This window comes from Athene noctua, chromosome 25 (assembly GCF_965140245.1).
Source record: "Athene noctua chromosome 25, bAthNoc1.hap1.1, whole genome shotgun sequence".
NCBI lineage: Eukaryota > Metazoa > Chordata > Aves > Strigiformes > Strigidae > Athene > Athene noctua.
This window is the reverse complement of record NC_134061.1, coordinates 3,489,449-3,507,899: the sequence shown is the minus strand read 5'-3', so window position 1 is coordinate 3,507,899 and position 18,451 is coordinate 3,489,449. Positions and strand designations below refer to the sequence as shown.

Genomic DNA, 18,451 nt, shown 5'->3' with positions numbered 1-18,451 from the left:
GAGGGGGCTGACAGGGCAGGAGGTCGAGCAGCGTGCGGCCAGGGCAGGGTTTTGCAGTGACGCCTCGCAAAGCCGTGCTGGCTCGGGGGGGGGTTTGGGTGCTCAGGCTTTAGGGATTCTAATAGGATTTTTGGATGGAGTTTTTGGGGAATAAGGCTGAAGAGTCCAGCGGGGGGGGAATGCGAAATGAGCCAGTAAAAAGCTCTAGGGGCTGCAGGGAGATAGAAGAGCAGGATGCGTTAGTTTTGGGGGGAAACCACTTAAAACTGAAAGTTTTTCTGCAGGGAGCGGGGTTTAGATGGAAAAACGGGAAGTGTTTGTTTTTGGCGGAGAAATGCATCAGACAGGGAGAGTTTCTGCGGGGAGGGGGCTCGGGCCGCCCCTCTCGTACCCCCCCCCGGGGGTGCCGGCCCGGCGGCACGTGGCGGGGTGCGGGGGGGTGCGGGACTGCACCTCCCGGCATGCCCCGCGCGGCCCTGCGGAACCTGCCCGCGCGCCTGCGCGCTGCGGGGCGGGCGCCCCCTGGCGGGCGGCGGGGGGGGGAGCAGCCGCCCCCAGCGGCGGCCGCGGCGGCCGGACAAAAGGCGGCGGGTCCGCCCCGCCCCCGGCCTCCCCCCCCGGTTCCTCAGGCCCTCCCCTCCCCTCCCCGGCGGCGGCGGGCGCCCCTCCCGCACTGCAGCTCCTCCGCGCGGCGGGCGCCCGGCGCTGCGGCGCGGCGGCGGCGGGAGCTCGGCGGGGCCCCCTGGCTGCGGGCGGGCGGCGGGCGCGGTGCGCGCGGCGGCCGGCGGGGGCGCTGCGGCGCCCCCCTCCTCCTCCTCCTCCTCCTCCTCCTCCTCCTCCTCCCCCCCCCTCCCTCCCTCCCCCCCCCGGTGCATTCTCCGGCTGACGGGAGGGGGAGGGCAGAGAAGGAGCCCGGCCGCCATTTTCCGAGCCGCGCCGCCGCCGCGCTCGCCCGGAGCGGGGGGGAGCGGGGGGAGAAGAAAAGCGCCGCAGCGCCCGCTCCGCCGCGCCCCGCCGCCCGCCGGGCCCGCCCCGCCGCCGCCCAGCGCTCCGAGCCGGGGGTGGGGGGGCCGCTCCCCCCGCCCCCCCCCCCTCCCCTCCAGCCCCGCTCCCTCCCTCCTCTGCTCGCCCCAGCCCGGACTGCGGCCGCCGCTCTGCGCCCGCCGAGGAAGACGGGCGAGCCCATCCCCCCTGCCGCCGGGGCGGGCCCGAGCGGGCGGGGGGGGCGCCGGGGCTGCGGCCGGGGCTGGCGGTGCCCGCCCCGGTTGCGGCGCCGCGGCTGCCCCTCGGCCGGGGCTTGTTTGCAAACTGCGCCCATTTTGTGGGGGGCCGAGCCCGCCCGGACCGCGCTCGCCGCTCGTCACGTGGTAGGTGCCGCTCGCCCCGCGCCGCTCCGCGCCCGCCGCCCCGCGCCTCCCCCGCCGCCCCTTTGTTAGCGCCGCCGCGCCCCGCCGGGCCCCGCTGCGGGGCGGCCGCCGCGCCCCAACTTCTCCGCCCGGCGGGAGGCGGCTCCCCCGCCACCCCCCCTTCCCTTCCCGGTGCCGGGGAAAGTGCGGGGGTCGCGGTGGGGGAACCGGGGGCGGGCTGACCCGCCGGCCCGCTTCCCCCCCCCCCCCCCCCCCCGGCCGCCCCCGGTGCTGCGGTTCTCTCGGGCGGGGTGGGGGGGGTGGGGGGAATGGCGCCACTTTAAATTGAAATCCCCGGCCCGGAGGCGCCCGGGTGGGCGGTGGGGTCCCGCCGGGCCGGGCCGGGGCCCCTCACGTGGCCGGCGGCCCCGCGGCGGCGGAGCCCGGCCCCGCTCCCCCGGGGAAGGAAAGGGACGGGGAGGGGAGGAGGAGGAGGGGGGGGGGAAATCACCATTCCCTGACTGCGGGGGGGTGGGGGTGGGGGGGGTGAGGGGTGGGGGGGGCACACGCGAAGTTTTAAAAGTAAACAGAAAAAAAAAAAATTAAATTGCATAACCTCAATCTTGCAAAACGCGTGGAGGGGAGCAGCTCCTCCGTCCCCGAATCTGCCTGGAAAATATTAACGTAGCGGTCTCCGGTAATCCCGGTGGGCTCCCGGCGCTGTCACCGGTGTCTGCGTGCAGGAGCCGTGGATGTGTCACGGTGCGCTTTCCCCTTCTCTCGGGGTATACAATAGCGTAATTTTTCATGTGGGTTTGAGCTGCTAAGCCATTTTCCTGTATTTACTTTCCGGCTGCTTATTTTTTTATTTTATTTTTTTCGAACCGGCCCTGCCGATCCAGAATTATTTTTCTCAAAACAAGCTAGAAGAGCACGGCTATCCTGAAATGCTTTCCGTGATCGGTACGTGTGTTTACTTCCATCACGGGATTAGCATCTTCCAGTGCTTGATTACAGAGAAATTTCCATCCTTTTGGGTATAAATGGGGGTCATGTAAAAGGAAAAATACATCGGCCAAATCGAAATATATGGAAACTGGCCTTATTTTCTGTAAAAAAAAGCAAGCAGACCCTCCTTACAAAGCGAGATGTCATCTCTCGGCTCATTAAATTTGTGTACAGGTGGATCAAAACGCAGGCACTATATAGATTATATTGCCTGTTATGTAAAATTCACTTGAATGACAAACTGTAGTTTTCCATGAAACCGGTCAGGATATGGGAGGAACTGCAGGTTTTTTTATTTGTTTTGACTGACCATTATATTTTGAACTGGTTTGGGCCATGTCTGTGTTCGCGGTTACATCATGTCATGTGTTGTGTACAGTGTGATTTGTGCCTCTAAAAATAAGGTGAGGTAGAAGCCCGTTTCTCGGAGGTAGGAAAGTAGAAGAGTACTTCAGCTGTGGTACAGTCCCGCTGACGACAGGAATATAAAACACTTGGGGGGGGCAGTTAAGGTGTTATGTGTGTGACTAAACCTCTGCCGTAGTTATGAATCCGGGGATCTGTTTGTATATAAGCGTTTTCTCTTTAAAACCATATTTGTCCTTTTTATAGCCTTTGTTTTCATGGAGGAACCTCTGACGCTCTTCCCCTGCTTTAGCGTTAGTCCCCTTGAATTTTCATTCTGGGAATGGTGCGGGTAGCAACGCTGTTCAATCTGATTATATTATTTCCTTAATTGAGAAGTCATCAGCCTTTTAAATCAGCAAAGGGGGAGATGAAGCAGAGCTGGCCCAGGGAATTGTAAAGGCGAAGCTGGGGAAACCCCTGATCTGTTGATGGGACCAGGATCCCGGGGAGCTTGCTTTTTCCTTCCCGAGGTGTCCGCTGTTGGCCACTGTCGGAGACAAGATATGGGCGGCATTTTTTTTTGGCGCGGGAGGGATGGTTGTTTTTTTTTTTTTTATTTTTTGTAGCCACACTGCCAAGGTAGCACAGCTGTGTAGGGCTTAATGGATTGATATGCTGCAGGAGCAGTTAATTGTGGAACTTGGTTGTGGTACTGTTATAGCTGATTTGTAATGATTTAGCAATGAGGATGACTTGTGTTGCCTCTTCAGAGGTGATAAAGCAGCAGATGACCAGGCAGATGTGGCTGTGTGTTTCTCTTATGCTTTTTTTTTTCTCCCCCCCTCTTTTTTTTTTTTTTTAATGCTGTATTTGAGTCTCATTTGTTCTCAGAGATCATCCGGTAACTGAAGAGCTGGTGAAATTCTGACATCACGCAAGTTGGGTGAAAACTGTGCAGTTCTTTGACCAAAGTCACTTCCTTTTGCCCTGTTTATAACTGTGTTTTTGTGAACGCAACTGCCATTATCTAATGAACCCTCTGAACAAAGACTTGTCTCTGGAGTTTCAGCACTCCACCCTTTTTCTGCTCCGGTAGTGAGTGGTGCATGTCCTTAGGAACCTCAAAAGACTTTTCCAGGGAGGATAAGACTTAATGTATAACAAAGTAAAGATAAGGCCTGAGGACTTCGTAGGCCCTACCAAGGCAGGGGAAAGGGTATAGCTTGGGGAGGGGGGAGAAGGGGCAAGTAGTTTGTATTTTAATTTATGGGCCTTCCCTCACCCCCATGCAGTTTTCCTTTTCTGGAAAATTCATATTTTTCTGGAACTATTTTTTGACAGTAGGTCAGCTGTATCTCTGCCCATCCCCATTTAACAGCACCTGATTTTGCATGATTTTGTTTTTTACTGGTCTGTATGGGAAATGGGTGGGTCAACGTGTGTCTAAATGGTAATTTAATTTAGTGGAAGTGTCCCAGGTGGATCACATACGGCTCAGACCAAATAGTAAGTTAGTTCTGCACCCATGTCTCTCTTCAAAGTGTTTATTCTTTCATTAAAAAGAGCTTCTTAGCACTTGGGTAGTCAGAATGGCAGGTGATCTGAGAAGCACCACTTCCGTTGCTGCATTTTATAAATACCATGTCCCTGCTCATAGCTTCCAGGAATACAATGTCTATCTGGAATGAAAAGCAGCGAAGACTTCAGCATGCCTCTTGGTTTGAGAATCCTCCCTTGTAAATAGCCATTTAGCTAAATCTTCAAGGATGCGGTTTTCTGTAACAAATCGCTTAAATTGAAATAAAGGCTTTCTGTTTTTTCTCAGCTGGGCAAGGAGTTGTCATACTCAAATCAGCAAGAGTCCTGGTGATGCAGGACTTGAGTAAACATAATTCTGTTAAACCCTGCACGTGTCCTCTTCGGCCTGAGTTCAGACCCCTGGTTTTTGGAAGAGGATAGTTTGGATAAGATCCTGTTCAGGTTTCAAAGAAAGTTAGAGAATAAGGATGTATTTTCCCCCCTGCCATGAACTGCTGTTAGCAGATGACTGCCAAAGTATAACGCAGTTTAGAGAAGGAGAGAAACAGTGAAATGGGATATGCTAATAGCTGTGAAAACTTAATTCTGGAGAGCAGGGTTTTGACAGCGCAGTATCTGAATTTAGTGATGAAACTGTGCTGTTTGCTTAATAAAATGAGGAAAAAGGATAACAAAATCTCATCTGAAGAGAGGAAATGGGAGTAGCTGTCAGCCTGAACAGGCCCCATCTTCATCTGTTCCTTAGTTAATCTGCTGCAAACTTATTTTTTGCAGATTTGGTGGAAAGACAAGCATGTTAAAAAACTTGGCTGTTTCAAAAAAGTTTAATTGAAATAGATACTTCTGTATCGGGAGCTGCTTCACGCCTCAGAGATGTTAGCAGAAGATGGACCTTAAAGATTTCTCATTTTCAGCTCTATCAAATGTTAGGAGTCCTCTCTCTGAAATCTTTATAACTTCCTGTTGAGGTCTGCAGCGACAGAGGATATGATGGGAAAGGTTACTGGGAAGTTGCCTCGCACTAAATGAGAAACAGCAAACCGAGTTCATGCTGTAATTACGACCCATAAAAAGGAACCTGCAATGTGTGATTGAACATCACCTTCTATTAAATGACTATCTCTGTTCTGGAGTTCATGTCATCTTGTTTTTTAGTTGCTGCCATGGCAGTCTTTGTGGATTGTTCGCTCTCCTCTGAGATCCGAGGAGCAATAAAAGCTGAGATCTTCAGTTAGCTGAGCATACGTGTCCTGGAGAACTGTGTTATGAACTCCATTCAAAATAATGTATTTAAACTCAGCTGGAGACGACTCTACCAGATTGGGCAGGGATCTAGTGATTGGAGACACTTAATTCTGCTCCTCTCTGTTCTGTTACTTCATCTTGAGGACATGGCCAGTTAACGCAAGGCACTCCGAAAGACTTTTTCTAGTGACAGTCTATGCCTCGTTTTAAAATACGAAGTGTTAAGGTGGTGACATTGATGGGGCAGGGGAGTTTAAAAGTTTTGGTAACAACCGTGTGCTTTTGAGCAAAGGTTGGTATGACCACACCTAGTGAATGAAAATGTGTCTTTAAATTTAAAAGGCAATTCTGTTTTTTGTTTAACTTGCTCCCTGAGTCCTGAGTTCAGGTTTTCATATTTCCTGGGCAACTTGCCCAGATTATGCGAAAGAAAAACAAAATCTCTCTGATACTGGATGAGGGGAGACCTGGATTTCACAACTAAAGTTGGTTGGGGTTTTTTTTGGTCTCTGTCAGACTGCTTCTTTGTGCAAGTGTCCTGTTACTGTTTTTAAAACCACATTTCTTTTTATTCAACTGTAAACAGCAACTTTGTTCTGAAGACTGACTTAAGAGCAATGGGTATTTTTTTTTTTTTATCTCCAGCCACTTAGTTTTCCAGGTGAAGGCATTCTTGCTTGTAATTATTCAAATTTGCAGACTTTTGGTTGGGGAAGGACAGTTAATCTTGCTTTGTGGCCTTTGTTCTTTTCTGACATTATAATGATAAAACCTTCTCTACCTCACATTATGCAACTGATTTGTTTTACTTGCATCCAGTGAGAATTCACAGGCATAAGAGAGAATAGCTTTTGAAGGAGGAGGCCTCACACTGCTGTTTCTAGAGTTGACCAAAAGACTCTGCTGCTTGTGCAGACCAGCAAGTGGGAACAGCAGCTTTTATTTTAGTCTTGAGGGCTTCTGGTTGGAAACAAAGGCTATAAAAGTAGGGCTTGGTAATATCTTTCTTATTTGTTCCAGTGCATAAGTACCATTCCCTATGATGTTCTGAATATCAAAATTCTTATTTTTTCCCAGAGAGATTAGGTGCTAGTCTGTAGTGTTAATGTATGTGGAAGGTACTTCTGTATATATTGTAAAAATCTGTGGTTCTTATGTATGTTCTTCACCTTTTTTCATTAATACTAAAAAAAAAAAAGCCTCTTTCCCAAATGTAGGTCACTATATGCGTACAGTCTGCCAAACTGCACGTGATAGCTGGCTTATCAATAAGTTTATCATCCTGTACTTGCCTGTCACATTTCCTTAATTAAAGCTTTGAGAGTTACTTCTCATGTAAATATCTTTCTAAATTGATAAACATCTGTCTTAAAACTATAAAATGTTGAAAGGTGATAACAAAAGGCATGTAGAGGATCTGTTATGCATAACAGGTATGGCTTTTGGTAGATGTACATTTTTGATGTGGAAAATAACTTCTAGGGCTCAGGGTGTTAGATTGTATATTGAGTACCTGCTCTGACTGCTGAGGTTAGAAGCATAGATGATGTATTTCAGTTGCCAAATGAAATGTGTAGGGATTTTATTCTAGCAAGTTGAGTTGAGGTTTTCTTTTTTTTTTTTTTTTTCTAAAAGATATTTGTAACCACACGAATTCAGGAGTTGGCTGCACTCTTGATTCATAGTGAGGGAGGAGAGGGGAAGTGGGAATTGGTATAATATTCACTTCCTTCAGGGTAGTTTTGCCTTTATTGTTTCTAATGCAACATGTCTGTATCCTCTGCAAGACCTGTGTGTTGGGTAGAACAGAGCTTTGGAGGTTGGAGAGTTTGTGGGTGGTGATGTAGTCAGTTGTGGGGAGGCTTGCATCTAGCACAGGTTATTTGTCCTTTACATGTGTGTTGAACTTAAGTCTCTGCATGACCACCTATAACCTCTTCTGTCTTCATTTCTTGTGCAAGTTACAGGAAAAGGGGAATGTGCCCAGGTGCACCTGGGTGACTGCCTCGTAGGAGGAGATATGGGGAAGTAAGGAGGCCTTGCAGCAGCTATAAGGAGTAGTCCCAGTGTGGTTTGGCACGTGATGAAACCAGACAGCGTGTGCAGGAATTTTGGATAGAACGTCCAGGGTTTAAACTGTAATTCAGGGAGTATAAATACACAAGGTAGATGTGCGTGTCACCAAGCAGTGATGGGAGGGATTGAAAGCAGAGGTAGTGTAGCTGGGTGGGTGCAGGGCTCTGTGGCTTGAGAAGGGTGGCCATGGGGACTCGTATCTGCGAGGAGAACTGCTGGTGGGAGGGCATGGAGAGCCCTTGAGGAGAGAAACTGGAGTGAGTGTTTAGATGGGTGGGCAAAGGAGAGGCTATTGATACCTCTTGTGTCCAGGAGTCAGAGCTCCTGTGATCTTCTCATGAACCTCACTGGTAGCACAGGTGCTGAGTTTCTCCCCCTTGAAACTCTCGTCAGAGAGATTTCAGAGAGCAAAAAACTTCCTGTATTCATTTTGGTCTTATTTTCTGAGGTGTGGCACAAAATCATGTGCTTGGAAACCCAGTTCTCCTTTCAAGGTCTGGCTGTAAAATTGGGTTTTAAAAGCAGACGGTCTTAAATAAGTCAGCATGCTGAAGGATTATTTTCAGGGGTGTTGTGACCCGATAGCTGCTCCAGGGTATAGTGTGACTGGGGCTGTTCCTCGTGCCTCTTCTAACATCCCATAGTAGCCTCGACCTTATTCCCGCTCTTTCCTCTGCTCTGTGTGTAGAGTGGTAAAAGTTTGCATGTTGGTGTAGTTGACGTGGAATTGTGGGTGAAGCCACCTGCGTAGGCCTGGTGACTTTCTTCCCTCGGTGGCCTCGCGTGCACTCCTCGGGAAGCGAGGGAAGATGGGCAAATTACAGTTACCCTGTTTCTACCTGCTTACTAGAGTCTTTCATCTTTCCTCTGTTAATTAACGCTAACTGCTCGGGCAGTGCTCTAGTTTTAAAGTGAAAATCAAGAACGTGCTTGTGGATTTTGAGTGTTTTCTTAACATTGTAAGGGCCATGTTGGCCTTCCGGAAGAAGCTCCTTTTGGATCTTCCCAGGTGAAGTCCAGCACAAGGTGTCGTGCCATGTCTGTTGAAGGCTTGTACTGCACCAGACATTTTGTGGTGGAGGAACAGGAGCAGTAATGCAGGTACTCTGAGACTCGTCTACCAGCAGGACTTCTGCAGGAGGAGAAGCCCCTTGGTCACACGCATGTCTACTCAAGTGCTGGGACTCATAGACCCTTGGTGGAGAGACACTGTAAAAAGGGACCTGTGGGTGCCTCCATCAATCTACTAATATTGATGGGTGATAGCAGTTTGGGTAGAACTTGCCAGCATGGTTTCAGTCCCAGAGGCAGACAAAAGATTCAGGATAATTCTTGGTATTACTGTCAAAATTCTCAGAAAGCTGTGAAAGTTCCTCAGACTATCCATGCGAATGACCTTTTCTTTATTCCTCCTTCCTATGGCTGTCTCAGAGAGATGTCTTACCACCCTCTTCCCTCCAGTTCCCTGTTAGGAAGAAATTACTGATAAGTGTAGTATGGCTTTAATAACAACCAAAACTTAAAACCGGGGGGGGGGGGGGGGGGGACGGGATGGGGGACATGCTTACAAATGTCTCAATGTTTTTTCCAAGTGTTGTTTATACAAGTAGACATCTAATTCAGTGTTAGAAAAACCAATGCTGTTGAGCACACGGATAGTTTATAAAGACTTAAATAATCTTTTTTAAAAAAAATATTCCCAATAACTTTTGGAGGTCATCTTTAAGCTACTAGAACAAAGCCTGATTCTTAAGGGAGGCTTTCCAGGCTTCCCAAGTATTTTAAATGCTGTCCACCCATCTGACAGTGAAGCCAAGGAGGGTTGCAGTAGTTTAGTAGGAGGATTTTCTTTTTAAAGTGAGTTTGCTAACCTGGAGGACGAATCAGTATAGAAGTTTTGCTTCCCTTTTCTACTTCTGTTAATGTAACTGAAGTTGATAACCTACAAATTTGCTCTAAAATACTCCTCAGCTTAGGTAAACTCCTAAATGACTGCAGTATAGTGCAAATATATTCATAAAGAATCACAGCATTCAGCACCAAGTGCAGGTTTTTCTGCTTTTTTTGCAGTATGGGTATTTCCTAAGCTGCTCTCGATATCTTGCAGTGCTGTGGTGGTAATTGTGGTGGAGAGCAGCGATCCACACTCTTCCTCTGGAAGACAGACCAGTGTGTTTCTGCAGAACTGAGAGTGCCTGTTAGGAACAGTCACTCCAAGTGTACGTGTCTCTGTAATGAAGGTCTTGGTAGGAGACTGGAGGGGGGGAAGTCCTTTATTCTGACAGTTTTCCTCCCTCCTCTCCCAAGGGCATCTTAGCTACAAGTGGAAAGTTCCCTTCAAGTTCCTTTTTAATTTTTTTTTCTTCTCCCCTTGAATAGTCATGTTCAGTCTTTATTTATGGACCCAAATGGTGTCTAAAAGCCATTTTCAATGAGCAGTAAATTTTAGGCATGCAGTATCGTTTTTCAGTAAGGACAAGGTGTAGTTGATCACAGAAAAAGCTAAGTTCTGTTAACAGGGGGCTTCTGAAGTCCAAAGCCATCTTTAAGGTCTCTGCATTTCTGTTACTATATCTTAAATTATAATATTATTTTTTATCAGTTCCTCTGTGAGTGTATCCTTTCTTCCCTGTCTTCTTCCTCTGTGTCACCTAACTGGTTTTGGAGAGAAAGTTTGTTAGACCACCTGCAGCCTTGCTGGGTTGTAGACCTGGCCAACGTACACATTCATTGGAAGCCAAACAGAGCAACTAACTTAGAGCTTGTCCTGTGGACCTTCCCTCCGTGGGAGCGTGGGTTTGTTTCTCTAGCTCATCTCTGCCTTTTCACAAAAATTCAGGCTTTTATACTTTGTATTTTTCAGCCCTAATGTTTGTTTGTGGTCCCTGTAACGGTGAAGCATCTGGTCTGACAATGGGGAGCAACTGGGGTGCAGCTGAATGAGACTGGAAACAAAACTGGCTGTTAAATTTTGCTCATTCAACATATTCAAACTTTAGATAGTCCTTGCTTTTCCTGTAAAGTGGTATATTAATTTGGTCATTGGGGTGTGTTAATGAACAGCTACAGCAAGCTTATGCAAATTTATGTGAAATTAGAGGATTGGCATATCAGGCAAGAGATCGGGGCAATTTTTTATTATTAAACTGACATTGAAATAGCTTATGAAGGTGCTAGATAAATTTTGCAGCAAAAAGAAAATAAAGTAACGTTGCACTGTTAGCAGAGCCTCTGCTGTGGGTTATATGAATGCAGTTGAAAAAAAAAAAAAAGGCATTAAAAACCACTGACACTTTTAGTGGTAAAGAAGGTAAATGACCAGAAACGTGAAGGTAGGTGGGTGGGAAATGGTTGCAGTCTACATGAATGAAAGGTCTTTGGTTATTTCTCTTAACTTGTTAGATCTAGGTGAGTTAAGCCATGGCTTGCTATTACAGAGTGTAGAACTGCTCTGTCATGGTGTGGTTGTGGGGGGGTTAATCTTTATCCATGTTCTTGAAAGAAAAATAGGAATAGCTAACACTGGAAATCACCTGGCTTATTTGGAAATGTGCTTCTGGGAAAGTAGGTTTCATATACACCAGGGAAATGACTTTCTTCAAATCCAAGGCTTTCAGGGAAGCAATGGGGTTGCCCAGTGGGTGGGGGGGTTTCTTTAGCCACTGGGAGTTGAAGCATATGGAGATTTGTTCCCCTCAAGACCTCTCTCTGTTACATGTTATAGTTCTAATTTGTCATTTTTAAGGCACCTGAGCTGGCAGTAGAAGCTGTGAAAACTGTTTTATAGGCATAGCTCAAGGATTTCAAAGATGAAGTTGGTGAGCTGCTGGCATTGAGGAACAGCTGTAACCAGGGCCAGACCTTTTGTGAAGGCCTGGAAGGGTGCTGGCGTGCTCGGTGGATTACCTGAAAGATGAGAACAATGATTACAGACAGGCACCAGCTCTGGGACATCCCAAGGACCATCTTGCCTGTTGCTACTTTTGTTTTTAGCTGCCTGGTGCCCAGCTGGATCTGCTGAGCACAGGGCTGGTGGTCACAGAGGGAGGATGCGGCGCTGAACGTGGAGCTCGCGTGGCTTCTCCAAGCGCATGGAGTCGATAAGTCTCAATGCTGTTGTCAGTCTTGTTTGTTTAATTTTCTATAAGTGCAATGCTTAACTTTGTCTTTTCCCTTACCTTTTGTAGGCTGCCCTCGGGAGAGGCAGTGGGAGGCAGTGGAGCTGGCCTCGGCACCGGGAGAGGCTGGACTTCCCGTCTCTCTGTGCTGAATGGCTGCGATGGCGCCCGCTCTCACTGACGCAGCAGCTGAAGCTCACCACATCCGATTCAAGCTGGCTCCCCCGTCCTCCACCTTGTCACCTGGCAGTGCCGAGAGCAACGGCAACGCCAACAACATCCTCCTGGCTGCCAACGGCACCAAAAGAAAAGCCATTGCTCCGGAGGATCCCAGTTTAGATTTCCGAAACAACCCTACGAAGGAAGAGCTGGGCAAGCTGCAGCCGCTAGTGACCTCTTATCTCTGCTCGGATGTAACATCTGTTTCTTCAAAAGAGCCTCTGAAGCTGCAAGGAGTCTTCAAGAAGCAGACAGTCCTTAAATCTCACTCTCTCTTATCTCAGTCCTTCTTGAAAACAAGTGATCTGTTGGGGAGGCAACCGGTGTTGGAATTCACTTTGGAGAATCTAAAAACAATGAGTACTAATAGCCAGCCACCTCTCCCGCAAGCGCCTGTAAATGGCTTGGCCAAGAAATTGGCCAAAAGTACCAATTCAGATCATGAAAACTCTAGTTCTCTGAACGGTGGGAAGTGTGCTCCTCCTTCTGCTGCCCTTCAGGGTGTTGACTATAATGCAGGAGGTTCTGAATTGGGGGACTTGAAGACCGGGTTGACCAATTGCACTCTTCCACATAGAAGCCTTGATGCAGAGCACACGACTCCATTTAGCAATAATAGCACTGCAAACAAATCTTCCCTTAATTCCACAGAGCAACAGCGGGTGCTTGAGGGTGGCAGTGGAGAGACTAGGTTGCCCAGTGTTGCTAGTCACTCTGACTTTGGGAGCAGTAAGTTGGAGGAGCAGAAACCTTCTCTGCTGGCTGGTCACCACAGTGCTCTTGACTCCGAGATGAGGACGAGGGCATTGCTGCGACGGCAGGCAGACATTGAGAACCGTGCCCGCAGGCTGCAGAAACGCTTGCAGGTGGTGCAGGCAAAGCAGGTGGAGAGACACATCCAGCAGCAGTTGGGTGGCTTCTTGGAGAAAACTCTGAGCAAGCTTCCAACTTTGGACCCCCTGAGGCATCGGAGCCAGCTGATGTTGACCAGAAAAGCAGAAGCAGCCTTGAGGAAAGCTGCGAGTGAGACAGTTACTTCAGAAGGCCTAAGCAGCTTCTTGAAGAGTGATTCAATATCAGAAGAACTGGAGAGATTCACGGCCAGTGGTATGGCCAACTTGAGATCCAGCGAACAAGCGTTTGACTCGGATGTCACTGACAGCAGCTCGGGAGGAGAGTCTGACGTTGAAGAAGAGGAACTGACCAAAGCAGACCTGGAACAACCCCACGTACCGCTGTAAGTAGCAGTCATGTTTTGCTTATCTCTGGCTGGGGGAAGAGAGAGGTGAAGGATGGCAGATGGAAAATCTGTTTTTTTGTAGGAACACTTCTTTTTGATGGGCTTAGATCAAAAAAGTAATTGTTAAAACTAGTGTGGTGTGACTTGCAGCACACTTCCTAGTTCAGGCAGCACATGCAATGTTGAGGATAAAATTCTTCATGCGTATGGTAGTCATTGGTGTTCCTGTGGAGCAGCAAGTGCTGGAAATACTGGCTGGCTGGAGTGATGCAAGCATACTGCAGCTACAAACCCGAAATACTATGAACAGTCTCTCCGGGATGTGTTGGACCTGCCCCCTGAAATGAAATGTATGTCGTCTTACAGCGGGAATCTTTGTTGTAAACCAGTTATGTAAAGTAAGGCCAGTCTGAATCTTTGTAGCTGACAGCATACTTGTGACTGGGGAATTAACTTTTTTTTGTTAAACGAACTGCCTGGAAAAAAACCTCTGACAAGATTTGGTCCAAGTGCCAGTGGAAGTGTAAAGTGAGCGTGTTCTCTTTTTGAATCTGGGAAATTACTGTTGGGAATTTTTTTCTTGTCTGTGAGTTGCGTTAAATGATAACAGCCTCATAATTATGTTATTAACTGGATACTGTTTGCATAAGTATTAGGTGTCAATTTGTGTGTGGAGGAGGAAGGTGCTTGTCAAGGCGAAAGGTCTCGAGACAGGTCAAGGAAGAAGGGAAATTTTTCTTCCAAAATCAAGAACTTCCCTGAGGATTGCATATCACAGTATTCTGCACAAATCTCTTAAAAGGCTGTATTCTGTGTCTAGTCTGTGTAAAATCTTGCTTGCATCAGTTGATGATTTCTTTCACCTTGAGGGACCTATTGAACTTAAATCTTAGTTTGGAAAGTATAGCTACGGTTGACAAAAAGCTCCCTGTGGCAGTCACAGGGGTCCCGCTTGGAATGCGGGCGACTTTCCGATCAAGGCTGGAAATAGTCACCAGGACTTTTGCATTCCTGTGCTATTCTGGGTTTGTTCAGATTTCAGTGGAGAAATAACTGAATGTATTCTGATACCTGTTGTCCAAAGTAATGTTAATGGCTGGTCGAGTGCTGCATGACACAGATTTCACTGAACTAGGTAGGTGAGCATGAACAGTGTGTGTGTGTTTGGTAACTTCATCATCCTCCAAAACCACGCTCATATGGATGAGTGCTGATAAACAGATGTCACAGCTCTTGAATATAAAATTCCAGCTAAATGTCACATCATGTTTTGGGATGTTAGCATAGGATGTAGTTCTGTATGTGAAGTCTTAAACATGGCATGAGTTCGGCTTTCCCTCAGTGCAAAGCTAGTAACTGAGCATGTGATCCCTGCTGGTGGGACATAAAGGCGTTCTTGTGGCGTTAGAGAAGAGAGTTTAATAACTTTATTCCTGTTTTACAATGCTCACAAACTTACTGTTGGGATTAGCAGTAGAATTGCATTTATAAGCATTGTCATAGTTATTAGAGGAGACGTTTGATTAAAATTCTGTCCAAAGTAATATTAGATTTCCCATACTGTGGGTTTCATAGATTCACGTGTTGTCTAGCAAAGTGAAATTTCTTTGCCACTCATCATAATCCCAAGAGGAAGTGCGGTATTCAGAGACATGATGCGTGAAATTCTTTGCTGACTTTTCTGCCCTTTGTGTTAGTCATGCCTTTACATTCCCCAACCTCCTGAGTACTCTTAAAAAGCCAGAGATTTTAAAGCTAATAAAGAGAACGATCCTTCTATTGTCTGTAGGTTTAGAAGCTGGTGTGTATTCATACTGGCATCTAGGCCAGGCCCACCAAACCTCGTTTAAAGTTTATGCCTGTGGGTATTTAGTAATTAGTCTTCCCAACATTGACTGTCCTGTTGGCATGAGTGCTTTGACATTGGGTCTCATGAGCTCTGGCATTACTGCAGTTGGGGCTGAATGCACATTTGTGCTTGTTAGCGAAACTCCTGAAGTCAGCCTTAAGAGTTGGTACTAGCATCTGAGTACTTCTAAATATCATTCTTTTCAAAGCAGTGCTAAGAGACAGGAAGGGGAAGACTGACTTTTCCACTGGGAAGCTGCCTTGGGCCAGCTGATTGCACAGAACCATTGTTTCACGTTTGTGTGAGCACAGAACAGCGAGGGCTTTTTGCAGGGTTGCTCAAGTATGGCTGGATTTTGCAGCTTGCTAAATTTACTTATTAGAAGGAAGACTTTTACCCTGATTAATTTTGGTAGTGAGATGGAATATCTTAATGAGTGTAAAAACTTCTGTCTCATCCCTCAGTTGGGATCCCTTGGCTCTGTATTGCTGCTGGGTGCCACTGCCTTCCCCCAAGAAACTGCTTGCTTGCTTCTAGTTCTTCAGTGAGAGTTACGCCACTAGCCATGTGTCTTGTAGCTTGCTTGCAGCAAGTGGCCATGTCGCTGACTGCCTCTGGGATTCAAGTAGAAGCATGCAAAAGAAACAAAGATGTGTTTACATCATGCCTAGATAAGAGCTGACCTTTGAGTTTTTCTGGCATGGTGGCATTCCAGAATCTGTATCTGGTCAAGGACAGACTTGGAAGTATTTGTCCTGTTCTGGCCCTCCTGATCTTGGCTATAGAGCAGCATCTCCCTGAGGAATTTTGTCTTTCCAGTAGCGTTAGGGATCTATCAGAACTTGGTAGGGCCTTTTAAAGTACTGGTAGTCCTGCTGCCCAGGAAGGTGCTGTCATTCAGGTGCATAACCAGGCCATCATGTAATGCATAAACAAAGCAGGGAGGTATTCGTTACACCTTTGTTGGGAAGCCCTGCCAGCTATGGGCTTGGTTTAACAAGGCGCTCTTGATTCTCATGCAGCTGATGGGGAAAGAAAGTGCGTGTAGACAGGATTGGTTCACGATACACTCTTAGGTTTACGAGGATCAAGGACCACCATGTTGCATTTCATTTGCTCTCTGATTAATAACATACAACTCTCTGCTTCACAGCTAAGATCCTCTTACGTGTCACTTCAAAAGTGCAGTGACAGAGTTTTAGGATCAAGAGAAGCTTTGCCTCTGCTTGGTGGTGAGGAAGGCAGGTTGGAGCCTCCCCCGAGGAGATTTGTACTGAACTTCTTTGGCTGGGTGTGACTGCAGGCAGCAGCCGTCTGCGACTGCGAAACCTATGCTACTTTGAAAGGGCCCAAATGCTGTTGTCAGCGTGGTAGGATCAGGAACTTCTGTTTGTGAAAGGTCGCTGGGAGCAGGGCATGCCAATTCCTCCCAGCGCTGGAGGGCTGCTGGCTGGGCTTTGGCTTGTGTGGCCAAGGGATGGTTTAGCAAGTAATCAAAGTCCTGGTGTTTCTGTGGCTTTGTACTAATACATATAAGTAGGAGATATTTCATGTGGCTTGTGCATCTTTACAGTAGTTGCTTTTCTCAGACTAGTTGGTTTCTTTGTTTGTCTTTGACTGTAGACTAGTTTCATCAGGATTTTGTCAATTATTTTTGGCTGATTAGTTAACTGTGTCAAGCAGTAACATAGTTATTACCTGGTGAGTGGTAGGTGATTTAGTATCTGCAATCCTCAACTTCAGTCTGTGTACCATGGAATAATTTTCTGAAAAGGTAGTGAAAACAAATATTTAATTGGAACTTAATCTTTTTAGTTCAGGTTTCTTATCTGGAAAATCCCTGTTCTGGTAGCAGTTACATCAAGCTGCTGAGAGCGAACTGAAGTTCCTAGTGACTGACTTCTCACACCAGACAGCACCTACAGTGTATTCAGTTGTGGTTGTTACGATGCCTATGGCCATGATGCCTAAGCACACTTTAATTATCCCCATTTACTGGTGGGAAATCTGAGCACCTTCTGCACTCGGTGTTCCAGTGAATCATTTCACAGCCTTGAAGCCCGTGTGGTGACTCCTCCCTGCTCTCTGTCACATTGTGCTGTCTGGATTTCAGAATTGCTGGACTTGGAGTAGTAATGAAGATTTCTCAAAGAAGTGAGAAATCTTTGTCAGCACTAATTTCAAAGTTCCGTGTTGGAAAGGGATGTGTGTGGCAAATGCATTGGTAGTTGTTTGAGGGGTAGTTGCAGTCGGTGCATCAGTTGACTGAGAAATAGGATTTAGAAATTCTGATTTTTCTCCCTTCATTATATTTTTGAAGCAAGAGCATGGTAAGGAAGCCTGTATTTCAAAGGCTTTTAAATAGCATCTCTCAAATCTGCCTTCCTGGAGCTGTAATTCAGCTGGCAAATCCTGTGCTGTGGTGTCTAAGGAGGCTTTTCCTACTGGTCACGGACATGTTGCACTAACCCTGATTTATGCAGAACAGTTCTAAATGTTTGTCTCTACTCTTTTTGACTTCTTCAGTTACCTCCTTGGCTTTTTGTGGTTTTGTTCTTGGCTTCTAGCTGTGCTTGTAGGTACTGACGGTAGCACAGCGCTTAATCTTCTGTTTTTCATCTATTTATGAAAACTTGTGTATGTTGTACCTGAATTGCTTGTAATCCACATGCTGCTCAGCAGCAGTATGTTGGTCAAGAGAGATATCCTCAAGCGTCTTTGTTGGTAAGAGAGGAAGAGAGCAAATCCTGAGTATGTTATTGCTTTGCATTTGAAAGCAGAATAGCAAAGAGCAGTTCATTGTTCAAAAATGCTTAATCAGGTATCCAGAGTAAGTAGGACACTCGGCAAGTCCCTCTTGCTTTTAAGAAAAGAGGGCAAATGAGAACACTGTTTGAGAGATGTTAAGAAAAATGAGTCAGTTATTTCTCCAAGAAATGTTGGTCATAGTACAGTTACAGATACAGTGAATGTCTAATAAGTTGTTTCTGGCTTTTATTTGAGCCTTGATCCTCATGCAGACCTCACTGGAGTGTGGAAGGGAGGTTAGGTGATTTTGGTGTGGTACTCATGTTGCCATCCACAGAATTCAGTTAAGGCAGCGTTGTTGGTTTTCATCCTAGAGGGAGTTTGGTTTAAATGTATCTTTCTGGGCTGAAGTCACAGTTGTTTTTGGGGGAGCAGACGGCAACCAGCCCTCGGTGTTGGGCTGTGTTTGTGAGGAATAATGGTGGAGTCGGGTGCTGTGGTGCAGGGAAGCATTTGGATTTGGTGTGTGGGGTGTTGAATGGAGACAGAGAATCCTTCAGCATCTTTCTCACAGATGCCTTTAGTGCTCTTGCAGGGGTTTGGGTTGTTCTCTTTGGAGTCAGATCTTTGGGTTTTGGGCCGTGGGGTTGTGCTGGGCTGGTGTATGAAAGATAATGCAGAGGACTGGAAATGATTTGGTGTCTGGCACTACCAG

At 47.1% G+C, this 18,451-nt stretch overlaps 1 protein-coding gene across 6 annotated transcripts in view; it reads left to right on the top strand.

Annotated features, from left to right (window-relative positions):
- Nucleotides 1-18,451, top strand: part of KANSL1 (KAT8 regulatory NSL complex subunit 1) — a 101,598-nt gene that overhangs the window by 8,145 nt on the left and 75,002 nt on the right. For 2 of the 6 annotated variants that reach the window (XM_074926565.1, XM_074926561.1), the window contains exons 1-2: nt 1,065-1,367; nt 11,750-13,136. In XM_074926565.1, the coding sequence (XP_074782666.1) occupies nt 11,833-13,136 (1,304 nt within the window). In that variant the 5' untranslated portion in view covers nt 1,065-1,367; nt 11,750-11,832. Of the gene's footprint in view, nt 1-1,063; nt 1,368-11,749; nt 13,137-18,451 lie in introns of those variants that run through there. The other 4 variants (XM_074926563.1, XM_074926562.1, XM_074926564.1 and 1 more) reach the window with 3 other exon arrangements.